At 33.4% G+C, this 15,540-nt stretch overlaps 1 protein-coding gene across 1 annotated transcript in view; it reads left to right on the top strand.

Annotated features, from left to right (window-relative positions):
- The window catches only part of LOC126975893 (uncharacterized), a 119,400-nt gene that overhangs the window by 34,148 nt on the left and 69,712 nt on the right, over positions 1-15,540 (top strand). Inside the window, exon 2 of the mRNA XM_050823999.1 lies at positions 623-775. Within this exon, the coding sequence (XP_050679956.1) occupies positions 729-775 (47 nt within the window). The 5' untranslated portion in view covers positions 623-728. The remainder of the gene's footprint in view (positions 1-622; positions 776-15,540) is intronic.

Below are 15,540 nucleotides of genomic sequence, written 5' to 3'. Positions count from 1 at the left end.
ACCTTCCCTGCCTGGTGTTTTCAGTACGATATGACATAAGTACCGTAAAAAACACGCGCACTCCTAAGAAGTCGGTAGCGCTCATATGATTCCTCTGGTGTTGCAAGAGGGTGAAGTGATCACTTACCATGAAGTGACCCGTACACTAGCTTGTCCTCTTCTTCCATAAAAAGGGGGTAGTTCAAATAATATCTCTTTCTTTTTTCGAAATTTTGAGTTTATTTAACTTAATCAAATTGTTAAGTCTAGTTAGACCTTAGCTGGGTTATCTATATGCTTTTACAATAACTCTAAATGTACAAAACAAGTGTGTTAAGAAATTCAAAAGAATTGTTAAAAAAACCTCTGTGTGGTAATGGTAACTATAACATAAATGACAATCTTAATTGATACCAAAGATTGGGAATTGAGCCACCACCCTCAAGCTATTTAATAAAAAAAATTGCACTTTATAATATTGTGACGAAATTTTATTTGAAAAAAAACTTTTCTTGCGCCTGTTCGACTCAGGGCATACGTTTTCTAATGCTTAGTGAGGGACTTAAAATCTTGGTAACAAGTGCCATGTTTACGGAGCCACTTCAGTAGTACTAAAGGCCATAATTGTGTCTTGTTGTTTCAGGTTCTGTGAGCCGTTAGTGCAGTGTTGAACACTTGGATATGTGCAGTGTCAGAACTGCCGTGTGCTTGGACAGGTGACAATTGTGATTGATGCCGGTGGCCTGCATATGATGCTGTGGAGAACGAACGTAACTCGTCGGAAATACGGGAGCTGGTGAGATGCTCGTGAATGTTTTAATACTATATATATATATATATAGATATATAGATATATATATATATATATATATATATATATATATATATATAATTAATAGTATACATATGATCTAATATCAAAATTAGCGCTTTTTTAAATCGCATCGTTTTTAAAATCTTGTATGCTTTGTTCAACCCTCAGGTAGTGGCTTCATCTACAGGATTTACTTTACAGTTGATAACCTGCTTAACCCTGCACCCTGCAATTTGCACATTAGGAAATTGACTTGAGATGTTGCTCTTAGTTAAAACTTAGAAAACAAAACTTAAAAAACAAATTATTTAACTAAAAGATTTAAAAAACATAAAGCCCAATGAAAAAGTGTGTGTTCTATACCCACGTTGCAATTTATACTTCTCTGCCATTGTGAAACATAACTAAACTCTAACTGGCTTACAAATAAACTTGGCATAAACTAATACCTGAGGAAAAACCAAGTATACTTATGAAAAATATTGACTTATCGCTGACAACACTGTCAGTACAATTCTGAAGTTTTCCTAATGTCAGGCAACCTTCCAAATATACGCGGGAAATGTTATATGTCCGAATAAACCAGTCGTATACAAAAAGTTTATTTGTAAACATTTTGCATATTCTTGGTTTATTCTCAGGTGTAACTTTATGCGAATTTTATTTGTTAGGTCGTAAAACTTTCATATATTATATATAAACGACATGACGAATTACTTGTCTAGCAGAATAGCAAGTTAAAACTAGCTTGAGTATAAGCCTCTGTAATACTCTAACGTCTAATTGGCCTGGTCTAATGTATTAAAAGTGACAAAAAGTCAAATTCATAAAATGGTAAGTCTAATGCCGATCTAGAGTTTTTTTGCCCATAAACCAATCGGGGGTTATTGTTGTAATCGAGTATATTGAAAAATGATTTAAATATTCTTCTATTATTATATACGCGATCAATAATCGGTACAGAATATTATAATATAAATATCATAGAAATGAAAAGGTCTCGATTTTGGTAAATTTTATTTATTTATTTATTGGAACACCAACAATAGGTATACATGACATTTGCTTACACAATATTAAGATTCTATATATCTAGTATATCTATTACTTAAAGGCATTCACAGCATTTCATAATAGATATTTACAATAGGCAAAAACAAGACTTAAAAATTAAAACAAAATACTAGTAAATTAAATTAAACTTATTACAAAATATGTTAGAAATTAACAATTTATGAATATATACAAGATAATCTTGTGACAATATTAAGTAATTGCAAGTAATTTTCGTTTGAGATCCGTTAAATTGTTGTTGAAAAGATCTAAATCAGCATTATTTAAAATTATAGAGTTATATGTGGAACAAATCCTATAGATAGGTGCATTCCGTCCAATATTAGTTGTCGTAACCGGTAAATAGAAAAAAATTGTTTTATTTCGAGTATTACGTTGAGGTACTTGAAATGTTATACAATTTAATATGTCCACAGAATCTATTTTATTGTTTTCAATTTTGTACAGATATGTAATGTCAAGCATACGCCGACGAGCTGCTAATTTTTGTAAATTGAAGAATTGTAACCTGCTATAATAATCACTTCTATTGCTTATGTTTTTACACAGATGTCGAGTAAACGTAGGATTAATCCATACTATTCGGTACATAGCGAATAGTATGGATTCCATATTGAGCTGCCAAATTCGAGAATGCTCCGCAAGAGTGCATTATATATTTTATTTTAGGTTTGGTGCTCTTAAAATCTTTTGTCACTCGCCATATAAAGCCGTATATCTGAGCAGCTTTAGAAATTTTTTATTGTAATGTGGAATGAAGTTCAGTTTACAATCTAAAATTACACCCAAATCTCCAACCTCTTCTCCTTTTCTTAAATTTACATTATTTAAACTATAAGTTGTTTGAAGTGAGGACCGTTTTCTGGTAAATGATATGTGATGGTACTTGGAAACATTTATAATAATTTTATTTATATCACACCATACTTGAATTCGGTCTAAGTCTTGTTGAAGTAACATAGCATCGTCCTCTGTTTGGATTATTCTATATAGTTTCATATCATCGGCGTATAATGAATACTCTGAGTGTTTAATGCATGAACTTATATCATTTATAAATAATGCAAAAAGCAGAGGTCCGAGGTTAGATCCCTGAGGTACTCCAGAATAAGCATTAAATTTGGACGAAGACTCGCCGTTAATAGAAACAAATTGATACCTATTTGTAAGATATGATTCTAACCATTTCAATAAGTTTCCTCCAATGCCATATTGTTTATCAAGTTTGGAGAGAAGGGTTTTATGGTTCACTTTGTCGAAAGCACTGGAAAAGTCTGTGTATATGCTATCAATTTGGCGTTCATTGTCCATGGCTTGTGTGATGTTATTAATATAATGAAACAGATTAGATTCTACAGTTCTACCACATCTAAAACCATGCATCACATCATTGAGGTATTTTTTGCAGTGTGACATTAATACTGGGATTATTATTTATGTTGTATAATGTGATATGTGAATAAGTTAATGAATTTTTCTACATCCAATCAACAAATTCGGATTGTTTTCGGACGTCTTTACTAAACATACGTAAACGTACGACTAAATCTTATTTTTAGTATTTGGAATGTCTGGATCGTTCGTGCGTGTTCGTACTCACGAGTAAAATTCGTGCGAAAACGCTTAACTTTCGGCGTCAAAATATATTATTATGTCGCTATGCAAGCGCATATTAAAAAAGTTCACTCTTTTTATGCCTGGCTGAGAGTAGATGTTTTTACCGCACCATTGTGTGCTAGTGGCGCAAAAACCGTTGGCTCTAAACTAAATGAATGGATGAAAATTATTCATTGCACTAAAAATAATGTTAATTTTTTACATAATACTTATAGTAGCACAATTAGGTGAGCTTATCAGTACTCGGTGATCTCTTCCAGGTAACCTAAAGGTGTAGGAGATTTTATTTATAACTTGAAAAAAGGCTATTATTTAAAATAATATAGAATACATTTTATACTAGCGGTCCCGACAGACGTTGTCCTGTACACACGTGTTATCTTTGTAAAATCGGTCCAGACGTTAGGAGGAGATCACTAACATACGTAGGAGAATTGTATGTCGACTGTATTGAGAATCTAAACCAATCTCAAATTTACTAAAACACTAAAAAAAACATCAAAATCATCCAGCCATTTAGGAGGGAGTTCAATTGTGAATCTAAATCATCGTCGAATCCACTTGAACACATACAAAAAAAAATCATTCAAATCGGTCCAGCCATTTAGGAGGAGTTCACTGTCAACATACGTACGGAAGAATTATATAATATATAAAGATATACACAGAATACATTTAAGCTGTTAGATATACGCACAAAAGATGAGAAAAGAAACTGTGTGACTTTAAATGTGTTCTTGTTTTTGGAATTTGTATGTTCGTTTATTCGATGCTCTCACGGTAAAAGTAAGCAATAAGAGGAAACCTAAAGACACCTGTGGAGAAATAGAGTAGCATAGTTAACTAAGACCAGTATTTACGTAAGATTCGTATTCAGGGAAGGCTTGAGCACTTCGACGGGGACATAATATGTGCTGATAAAGTAACAATAATATCACGACACGTATAGAACTATGGTCTTGATATTTTCATATCGATTGCGTAATTTAACCGTGAAAGAGTAACAGTTACTTTCACTACTTCTGTAGACTAGTACCAGATTTTGGTCACGTAGCGTAGAAGTTGTTGTTTTTTTATGTATTGATACAACTTATATTATTTACTTTTCACTAAAGTTGTAGAGATTTTCATTCAAAAGTATTAGAATTACGACTCCATTGTTTTGAATTGAATCTGTACTATTATATCACTAATTACATTGATGTCTATTTGCAAACTGGTTAAATTTTATCATTTAAATTGGATTTTGATAAAGCTTCAAATGTCGCGTAATGATTTATTTTGGGACAAAGTCTTATTACCATTATTATTAGTTTTCCTTTGTTTTCAGTAGCGGTGACATGAAATAAATATTCCAAATCAGTTATTTCATTGCAAAGTCCATCAAATCAAACACATAGTCAGAAGACAGGAACAATTTGGGAGTCTTAAACTCCAGTTCCTGTTTATGTCTCAATGAGTTAAAGTTAACTTTGTAACTTGTAAGATTTCTCGCTCAAAACCTTTAACGCTTAATAAATATATTAAAACTAGATTCATACAATATTATTTCTCAAAATTATAATAACAAGACCACTTTTTTGAAACTACTAACACTGTAACTGCATAGAAATTACAAATACGCAAAATTGAAATAATATTTACTTTGAATTAACATAATGCATTTTTCATATATGCAAGTTTATATTTTACAAATTCCTCAGGGATTTTATTATAGCAACGGATACCTTGTCCCCGAAATAATTTATCTATTTTCTTTAGATTTATTTTGTGAACCATAACAAAATTATATTTATATATAGTATTACAATAAATCGAACTAAGTAAATAATGTCTTATTTATAGAGCTGTTAAATTATCAGTTCGGTGACAAAGAATAATTTAAGATATACTAAGCGTGCCGTAACTACCTTCAATACGTAAATCCATTAAAGCACTCAATTATTGTACTACATAGTTATTTTGAACTTTAAGTAGACATAGTAAAGTCCAATTTTCTTAAACATAATATCCAATTGTTTGCTTGACAATCGTGTTCTTCATTGATTTTCTGAGATGTAATTTATATCATAATTTGATGGAGTTATAATGCACGAAAGCTATGTCGTTATTTTAAATGAGTCTCCGCTTTTCGATTCTTTGTAGAAATAAATCGCATATAGGTATGCTCTCAAATTATTTAATTTACAATACGTTGGGAAGACGATCATTTAATCTTATTGGAAGATATTGATTACGTGGGAACGTTTTTCTAATCCATCATATGAGTTCAGAAATGATACGTCCGAATGTCAAAGTGAAAGTGAAAAATGTATAATATATTATATCGACCACTACATCGGAAAAGTTGAGCTTATCTGATTTAAGCTGGCTTAATGGTTGGAAACTCTATATTATCCATGCAAGGAAAGTAGGTTTATGTTTTGACTTTTTTTATGGAAAAGGAGGACAAACAAGCGTATAGGTCATCTGGTGTTAAGTGATCACCGCCGTTCACATTCTCTTGCAACACCAGAGGAATTGCAACAACAGGAGCGTTGTCGGCCTTTAAGGAAGGTGTAGGCGCTTTTTTTTGAAGGTACCCATGTCGTATCATACCGGAAACACTGCACAAAGAAGCTCATTCCACAGCTTTGTAGTACGTGGAAAAAAGCTCCTTGAAAACTGCACTGTGGAGGACCGCTACAAATCCAGATTGTGGAGATATTCTTATTTGTGGCGTGTCGTGTGAAGATCGAATTTGGCGGCAGGAATGAGGTGAAACAGCTCTTTGGAACACTCCCCGTGGTAAATGCGGTAGAAGACACTTAAGGAAGCGACGTCTCTACGCAACGCCAAGTGATCTTACTTGGGTGAGATGTAAAATTTTTAAAAACATCTCAAGACTTATGAGCAAGAATAGCAGAATAGATCGGATGCATCTACGTACACACAATTAACATATAAAGACATAACATTATGTATGATAATAATTATTTATCTAAGATGTAATGAACACTATATAAGATAAACTGTATGATATAATATATCAACTGCAAGGATTTTCACTACCGCAGTTTAAAACGTATTGGCAATAATTCACAGAATATTTAACACGATTTTGATGAATGAGTGATTGTTTGTATGTATGTAATTGTTTTCATAAAAAAAAACGTAATACTTCTTTGGACAGTTTCCCCGTATATTCCATTCGTTAATAATTCGATAAGTAATAAAGTCGATTGACAATTTATTTATTATATCACTATTGAAATTGTAATATCACGGCTTGGACTATATGTAACATGCGACATATATAAACTTTTCTCATGACATAATACAAAGAAAAAGAAAAGCTTAAATTGAGCCCACGCATAGTTAATATAGGCCTTAGCTTCAATTTGAATTTAGATTAGAAAACATGGCTTGAGCAGAATAATCATTTTAATATCTGAAATTGTAGGCAATAACGTTTTCAAAAGTGCCACGAACAAGCGTAACCACAGAGCCCGCGGGGCTTCAGTAAAAGCGTGGGTTATTTTGCGTACTATTTTCATTGGTGAGACTTGCATTGGTTCATTCGCATCGACATTGGATACCTCGTTTTGTTTAGACTGTGACAGCTGTGAAAACGTCGAAAAAAAATGTTTTTGACAGTTAATCACTAAAAAAAACCTTATTTGTCGTATCACGCTCTTCGACAACACTTCCCTCACAGCCTCACCAAGTATCGGAATACTGGGTCTCGAAATCTCGAACGATTGCCAACTCCGCGGCCATCTGTAGGGCAAAGCCAAATTGGTTGGGCGTCATAAATAGAGCACGGCAATACTTCAAGCCGACCCACATTCTAGCGCTTTACAAAGCTCAGGTCCGGCCACATATGGAGTATTATTAGTATTATACCCCAGTATCAGCTCCATCCATTTGACCTCGTGCAACGCAGCTTGAATTGTTGGGGACCCAGTGCTCTGTGAGCGGCTGGATCACTTGGCGTTGCGTAGACATCGTTTCATTGTGTGTCTTCTACCGCATTTATCACGGGGAGTGTTCCGAAGAGCTGTTTCACCTGATTCCTGCCGCCGAATGCTCCTGTGATTCCTCTGGTGTTGCAAGAGAACGTGGGCGGCGGTGATCACTTAACACCAGGTGACCCGTACGCTCGTTTGTCCTCCATTTCCATAAAAAAAACCTCTATTTTGAACAATGCACGCACCTTAACACAAAGTGTCATACAAATCGCGAGTTTAAGACGTAGCTTGTCATCCACACTATAGTAATAAACCGGGCCTGTTTTCATCGGTTTTCTAACAGCTAGATATATTTTTGCAGTATAACTATAATTCTCTCCATTTATAAGTAGGTGTGGATATTGGGCAGTCATATTATATTTATGAAAGTTTAATATAAGTTCGAACTAGTGATTTTTTCGTAGCTAAAATACGAATAACGTTAAATGTGAAATCACAGATGTTAATTTTAAATAAATGCTAAAGTTTTACTAAAAATGACTCCGCTGTAAATATTATTACTCATCTGCGGATTGTCTAAGCGACCAGGAAGCCTGAGAATAGTTTATGATTGTCTTTAGCCATTATTTATGTACAATATTCTATTAATAGTTTTTGTTTATAAAACAGCGCAATAAAGAATACGAAGTCAATTTCTTACGCCGTTTCTTAAACCACAGAGCGACATTTTTTTTCTAAAATAGTGGCGGTGATGTAACTAATATCAAAAATATATTATTTATTAAAATGGCTTAAGGTGAGTAAGTAGAAAACACGCAAACATGGTGTTTTTAGACATGTTTTGTGGTGAAAGTATAGCATTTCGAGCAATGAACACTACTTAATCTTGTTACACATATCCTTAAGTCTTATTTGTATGTTGCTAATGCTTGCTGTTGGTTATAGTTAACACTGCCGAGCCTTTTTGAACTACCACTTTTCTTTGAAGTTAAACAAGTTTTTTGGCATGGCGTGACGCATTTATTTGGTACTTCTGTCAGAAAAGTTATTCTTATAGCTTGTACTTTTTTGTGTAGGTTCATTTATTCAGATTAGTAGTGAATAACGAGGATTGTAAGCATATAAACTGTTTTCCACCCAAGAATTTTGAAAGTATTGGCTTTGTTACATAAATGGCGGGCCGGCAGCCGTGAACTCAAATCGCTCAAGGTCGCTGGCATTTAGTGTCGCCTTAAATGACTAAATGAAATAAAATAAATCATGTCAACTCCGTATTTTATTTCTTTCACAAAATAGTAATACATTTGTACTGTTGTTGTAGTACAGTTTGAAGATTGTCATAATATGATTGGAGTCATATTAAACTACATTTCGCCTTTAGTCGTTTTGTTAGGATACAACTTTATCATGTTGCACATATATTTAAAGCCTTAGTTTTGGCTTAAAAGCTTATAGCCGTCTAATAGCCATCTGATGGACGAAATTTCTTTTTCTTTTGCAAGGGTTTGTGATGGTGATAATTAATAAAGTTTGTGTTTATAAAGAAAAATAAAATTGTATACGTATACATTTATTAAAAATAATATATAATTATAAAGAAGATAGATTTGATTCTTTGTTTGTTTGTTTGCATTGAATAGGCGCCAAAACCACTGAACCGATTAGAAAAATTATTTCACTGAAACTATAGTATCCCCGGGTAACATAGACTATATTATATATTCAAAAAATTTGGGATCCTTACTAATTAACTTACTCCAATAATGTAATCCAAGGAGTAAAAAAACTTTAAAATATTCTTTACATCGCGTGCGCTACGAAAACCACTGACTATAAAATAAAATATTGTACCACGACTTTGCAAAACACATCATTATTTACAATGTGTCAGAAAGTGTCACCACATAATATGTCATAAGTGTTCTTTTAAATTTAATAATAAAATGTAACAAAAAACAACCGACTTCAAAAACACTATTCCAAAACAATAGATATAATATACAGTACTAAAAAGTAGAAACATAATGGCGAGTTTTATAGTGCAAAAAAATGGTAATATTATAATATCGGTGTCCTTCCGCCTCGGCTCTTCACGTTGTGCGTGCGTCTCAAGCACATCTCACCTTTGCATGTAGTTACAAACCTACCTTGGCTGAAACCGACTCTAAAAAAAAACAAAAATCGTTAGAATTAGATTAATTAATTACTTAATCTAATTCTAGTAGATCCAACTAGATTGTATAAAACTCGCAGTTATTTTTATACTCTTTAGTGCATATTATATCTGTTGTTTTGGAATAGTGTTTTTGAAGTCAGTTGTTTTTTTTGTTTATTTTTTTTTTATTACTGAATCTGAATTACAAGAACTAATAATGTCTCTAAATATGTGAAGATCTACTAAATTTAGATATGCAGCAATGAACTTAAGCGCATTGCAATTTGATTACAGATAGTTAGAAATTCTGCCACAGATTGCACTCTTACTTTAAGATGTTAAGGAGTTCCGTTGATCATGATATTCGACTACGACAATAAACTTTATAAGTTATTTAGTGCAAGTCAGGATGAAGTACAAAAGTAACAATAGCATTCAAATGAGTATAACAATATTCATTAACAAAATTTAGAATATTAATTCCAACTATCTTTATCATTCAAATAATCTTTCACATTATAATAGGCCTTAGATGTTAATTTATTTTTACGACACATTTAAATTTTTTAATAGGTAATATTTTAATTTCATTTGGGAGTTTATTATAAAATATAACAAAAAACACTTTAAAAGATTTTGCAATTTTACGGAGCCTAGTAGATGGAATTGCGAGTTTATGTTTGTTTCGAATATCCGGATAGCATAAAAAAGATTCGGCCGAGTATCATTAATTTACTCCTAAGAATTGAAGAGTTCCTTGTCAGTACATTGTCATGGATCCCATAATCAGAACCTCACCAAAGTCTCACCAAAGAAGGCATTAGGTATATCCTTTTCAATTTTTAATGGAAAGGATATACCATTCCAATAAAAAAGAATCATCGAAATCGGTTGGTGCGATATTGAGTTATTCGTAAATTAATGATATAATCTGTAATACAATAGACTTACTATATTTACAATACTACGACTACATAAAATTAAAACTATCATTACGTGGAAGCGTACCAAGAATACTGGCAGCATTACCGCGTTGGATAGCAAGGCTGATCCGTTGACCAAAATAGCTGCCAGCGCTTGGGTTTCCAGTAGCCTTATTGAGGCGCGAAGATAGTATTTTGAACATTCTCCGCGCCTCTGGGCCCCACGGGCCAAGTGTCTCGACACCAAACGGCACAAAGATGTATGACTCACTGAGACCAACATATTTGCGACGCTTGCTGTCTTCGGCAGTCGAAGCAGCAGCCCCAGCACCAACTGACGTAACTTGGACATGAGAAGGAGCCAGAATGTCGACGCAAGTAGCGTCCCACACCAGCGCTCTTCCCCGTGCCCAAGCCACCAGCGTCATTCCATAAGGACGCTTGCCATCGCGGCGGGTAATACCATTTGTCTCTAAAACAGCTGGTATATTAAGAGCGGCAAATGCCCTGCGGATGACTTCATTAATGCTGGCGTGACGACTGATACGGCCTGCTGATTTTAGGCAGGATTACCCGTGGCGTCCAAGAGCATCTACCTGAACACCACATCTACATTGATGTGGTTCATTCAGTTTTATACCTAGCCGGAGTGATACGCATATTGACAATGTCATATTGTCAAGTAGCGTTCCAATCGGCGCAGAAGGCAAGGCTTGTAACCAAAATCCCGACTAATTTTCTGTCACGGCCAAAAGACGAGCACGCTCTGTTATGTCAGTAGATGAGGTCAAAAGATCATCAAAGGCTGACTTACAAAGAAGTGCGTCCCATGCTTTTTGACACTTTAAATCGTCTGGAAAATTTTGAATGTTTGCAATATTTAGCCAAGCATCGTAAATTTGTCACATACTTATAGCAAATTTAAGACTTTTATGGTTTCCTTATGGATGTCATTGTCAGATCTGACCAAATTGCAATGGGAAAAAAGAATTATCAAAATCGGTTCACCCAGTAGAAAGTTCTGAGGTAACAAACGTAAAAAAACATACCAACGAATTGAGAACCTCGTCCTTTTTTGAAGTTGTTTAAATATTTGATTGAAATACCGCTTTTACGTGCTCAGTCCCGTGTGTATGCGTACGAAGTCACGGGGTATCAGCTACTAAAAAATAATTTTGAAAACAAAAAATGCATTTTTGGCCTTCTTCAACATTAAAATTAATCATTTGTAGACAACTGAAACTTCGGAAAAAAAATTTGAGAAAGGTTTTTTGCAGGTCAGGTTGGGTAGGTATTTCTTTCATCTATTTAATTTAGTAGCTAACATATATGTAGTTAACTGTAGTATATTTAAATCAGTGAACAAAGATAATTATATACTATTAATTATTGATTGCGATATTGTAATACGCAATTCGCCGGATACTTTTCCCTGTAAAGCTTAGAATAGACATTCTCGACAGTATAGGCACAGTAGACATAGGTACCTTGAGAGATTGATAATAAAATTACAGAGTCTACAATCTCACGTCAATACTTGATTCATTTTACAGTAACTAGTAATATAAAATAAAGTTTATAATAGAAATAAGTTATCTTATACCTATAAACAAGCAATTCTTATATATATATAATCGGAATCTCGGAAACGGCTCCAACAATTTTAACGAAATTTAGTATAGAGCTAGTTTCGGGGATGTCAAAAAGAGTTTTTATCCGTATTTTAATGAGAAACAGCTACAATAACATTAGAATATAAAGGTAAATTTCGCCACTATAATATACAAGACTATAATAGCTCAGATGGGGCATTGGTGATCCGGAAAGCAGAAGCCACCAATTCGAATCCAGATGTCCCATTATTTTTTTTTGTTCAAGTTTTGTACCTTCTTAAAATCCGAGCATCGCTCGGTCGTCCAGATATTAAACATAATACTGACTTCATAATAGTTCATAACGTTTTACGAGATAACAAATTTAAATTCTTTGAAATAGATAGAGAGAGAGAGAGAATCTCAGAGATTAAATTCTCTCTCAGCGCGCCACGAGTTTTCGAAGCAATCGTAGTATTTTAACTCACATCAAAATGGTAAAGGAATAATTAATATTGAAAAATTTATATATTTATATGTCTTTTAAGGAACACATCTATTAAAAAGACTTTTCGAACAGCTGAATTTTCTTTTAATAAACTAATCTTAATTAAGTAAGAATCGTAATGGAATACTATCTCACATCCCAATATATCGGAATATTTGAACGGGATAATAAGACGAGAGCGCAATCGATAACGGTCACGCATTCCAACCAATAATAATGCACTTTCGATTTGAGAAAAAACTAACGATTTTCAATGTTCGACATTTGAAACTGTGACTTAAATTGATTACGATAGGCTTTTTATTTCTACTTGTTTCGATTAAGACAGCCATGTGACAACTTAAAATGGATCACACAGTCACATAATAAAAATTTGAATATTACCATATTTTAAACTGCTTAGTGATTGATTAAATAATTAATGTAATATATTATTGAACTTTAATATAATACACGATAACTTTAATGATTGCTTACTTGTATATTAGTAAAAATTATGGTTGGAAAGTATTTTTTTTTTAATTATTCGTCAAGATTTATAATATTTATAGCGCAGAAAAATGGTTGCTGTAGTAACTAAGAAAATGAATGTCAACTCTCATACGTACCTGTCTTAATTTGAAAAATTTTTATTTTTGACCTTTACATTTGAATCTTACTTTACTTATGTAAAACTAGATTTATGACGTTTAAATTATTTTTTTTGATAGAAAAACAATTTCTTTTTGTGTACACAATCCGGCCAATCTATTTCAAATAAATTATGTTGAACCTAATTAGAATTACATAATTTTTTATTAAATGTATGATTTATTTGTTGAATGGTAATCGGTTGCCACATATTATTCCATTAAAAAGTTTTGATTAACATTGATGACTACGATTTTAAAAATATACTAGAAAAAGGCTCTTTTTTGAAATCAATTCGTTTATTGTACCAACTAGTTTTGGGTTTATCATAAACCTGCTTTATCTTCTAGAGTTTAGGATCAACTATAAATTAAATTGGGATAAAACAAAATTCATTAAATTATTGTTTTAGAAAACCTCTTTTTTAGTTAATTCTTAACTGTAAGACTTGTCTTAATTGTATTGCAGTTTTTACCAGTGGGAGGCTCCTTTGCACAGTATGTCGGCTAGATTATGGGTACCGCAACGGCGCCTATTTCTGCGGTGAAGCAGTTATGTGTAAACGTTACGATGTTTCGGTCTGAAGGGCGCCGTAGCTAGTGAAATTACTGGGCAAATGAGACTTAACATCTTATGTCTCAAGGTGACGAGCGCAATTGTAGTGCCGCTCAGAATTTTTGGGTTTTTCGAGAGTCCTGAGCGGCACTGCATTGTAATGGCGGACGTATCAATAACCATCAGCTGAACCTCCTGCTCGTCTCGAAATATTGGATACTTCTCGTTTGATTTTAAAAAGTTATTGATGTCGTTTTACTGACTAGATAACGAACTTTCGATATCAGTTTAAAGTTTTTTGATATCTGCAACGGTTAAGGAATAATCGCCTGGTCACACTTAACGATTACACCCTGTATATAAATTTGCAATTAATCATAAATCACCTTTGCTTCATAAACAATTTAATATTTCAATTCACCGTAGATTCGCCGCCATTATAATTTCATATTCAGTTATCTCCACGCTATATCCTATTGCGTGTTAGGTTTTCACTTAATAAGCAATTCGCAAGCTAATATTTATTAACACTCAACGCTTCAACAGGGATAAGTCTCGTTGGTAGAACATTAATTATTAGAGACATGTAATAATTGGTATTTTGTGTTCAATAGTTTTCTCATGGGAAAGAGTTAGTTTTAGAAAATGAACTAAAGTGTAATGTGAAGTTTTCTCGGTAGCGTTACATAGCACTTTAGCCGCCTTACAAATAAACTTGGTATAAAGATCTACTTAAGAATAAACCAAGAAAGGCAAAACGTTTACAAATAAACATTTTGTTTATGATACTCGTAACGTATAACGTTTGCCGCGTTTATTTGTAAGCCTGGTTGATGTTCGGAAAAAATCAGAGTTATTATTGTTCTAGCTGACCTGGCAAACGTTGTTTTGCCACATAAATTATATGTGTAAACTTTCCTTGAGCTTCAACAAATTATTACAAATGATTTCATTGAGATCAATCGAATAGTTTAGGAGTTATTAGGGGACATACAAACATACATTCTCTTTTATATATATAGATTCACAGTCTGTCAGCGATAAAGTCAACATACGTATTGCATATTCTTGGTTTATTCATTGCCCTCTCAATTGCCCTCTGTGATGAAAGAAAAATGAGGAGTAAGAGAAAAAAGACATAGCCAGGACGATCAAGAAATCGAAGTGCCTGTGGGCAGGGCACATAGCTCGAAAGATAGACGGCCGTTGGGGAAGTATATAACACGAATCGACCACATACTGGAAGATATAGTGTTGGTAGGCCCCTACAAGATGGACCGACGATCTGCTCAAGATCGCCGGAAGGATGGGGCTGATAATAACTTACAAACAGCTATGCCACATATCGATTATTTTTTTTAAAGAGGCTTCATACTCATGTCCCAGGGACCTTCTGAGCATATTGCCATCTTAAAGGCCGGCAACTTATCTCTTGACCTTTGATATCACTGATGTCTAACGCGGCTTGTGTGTTTACTTTTCACATTCACGGCGAATAATATTACACCCAAATCATTAACTCATTAATAAACACGAAGTAAATCTATTCCAATTTTAATACATTTTCCTTATCTTACCTTTGCCACTATATAATTACATGACAGGGAGAAGTAATTTTAAAGTTGGAGTAACTTTTCACTGCGTTTATTAATAAGACAGTAAATGTTCGTTGCCATTAATCAATAGAGCAATAAACAAATCAATGTAGTTTGTAATACCACGATTAACAGAAATACAAACTCA

The sequence above is a fragment of the Leptidea sinapis genome, chromosome 38 (genome assembly GCF_905404315.1).
Source record: "Leptidea sinapis chromosome 38, ilLepSina1.1, whole genome shotgun sequence".
Taxonomy (NCBI): Eukaryota; Metazoa; Arthropoda; class Insecta; order Lepidoptera; family Pieridae; genus Leptidea; species Leptidea sinapis.
Note: the sequence above shows the minus strand (reverse complement) of the source record. Positions and strands in the feature narration are given on the sequence as shown.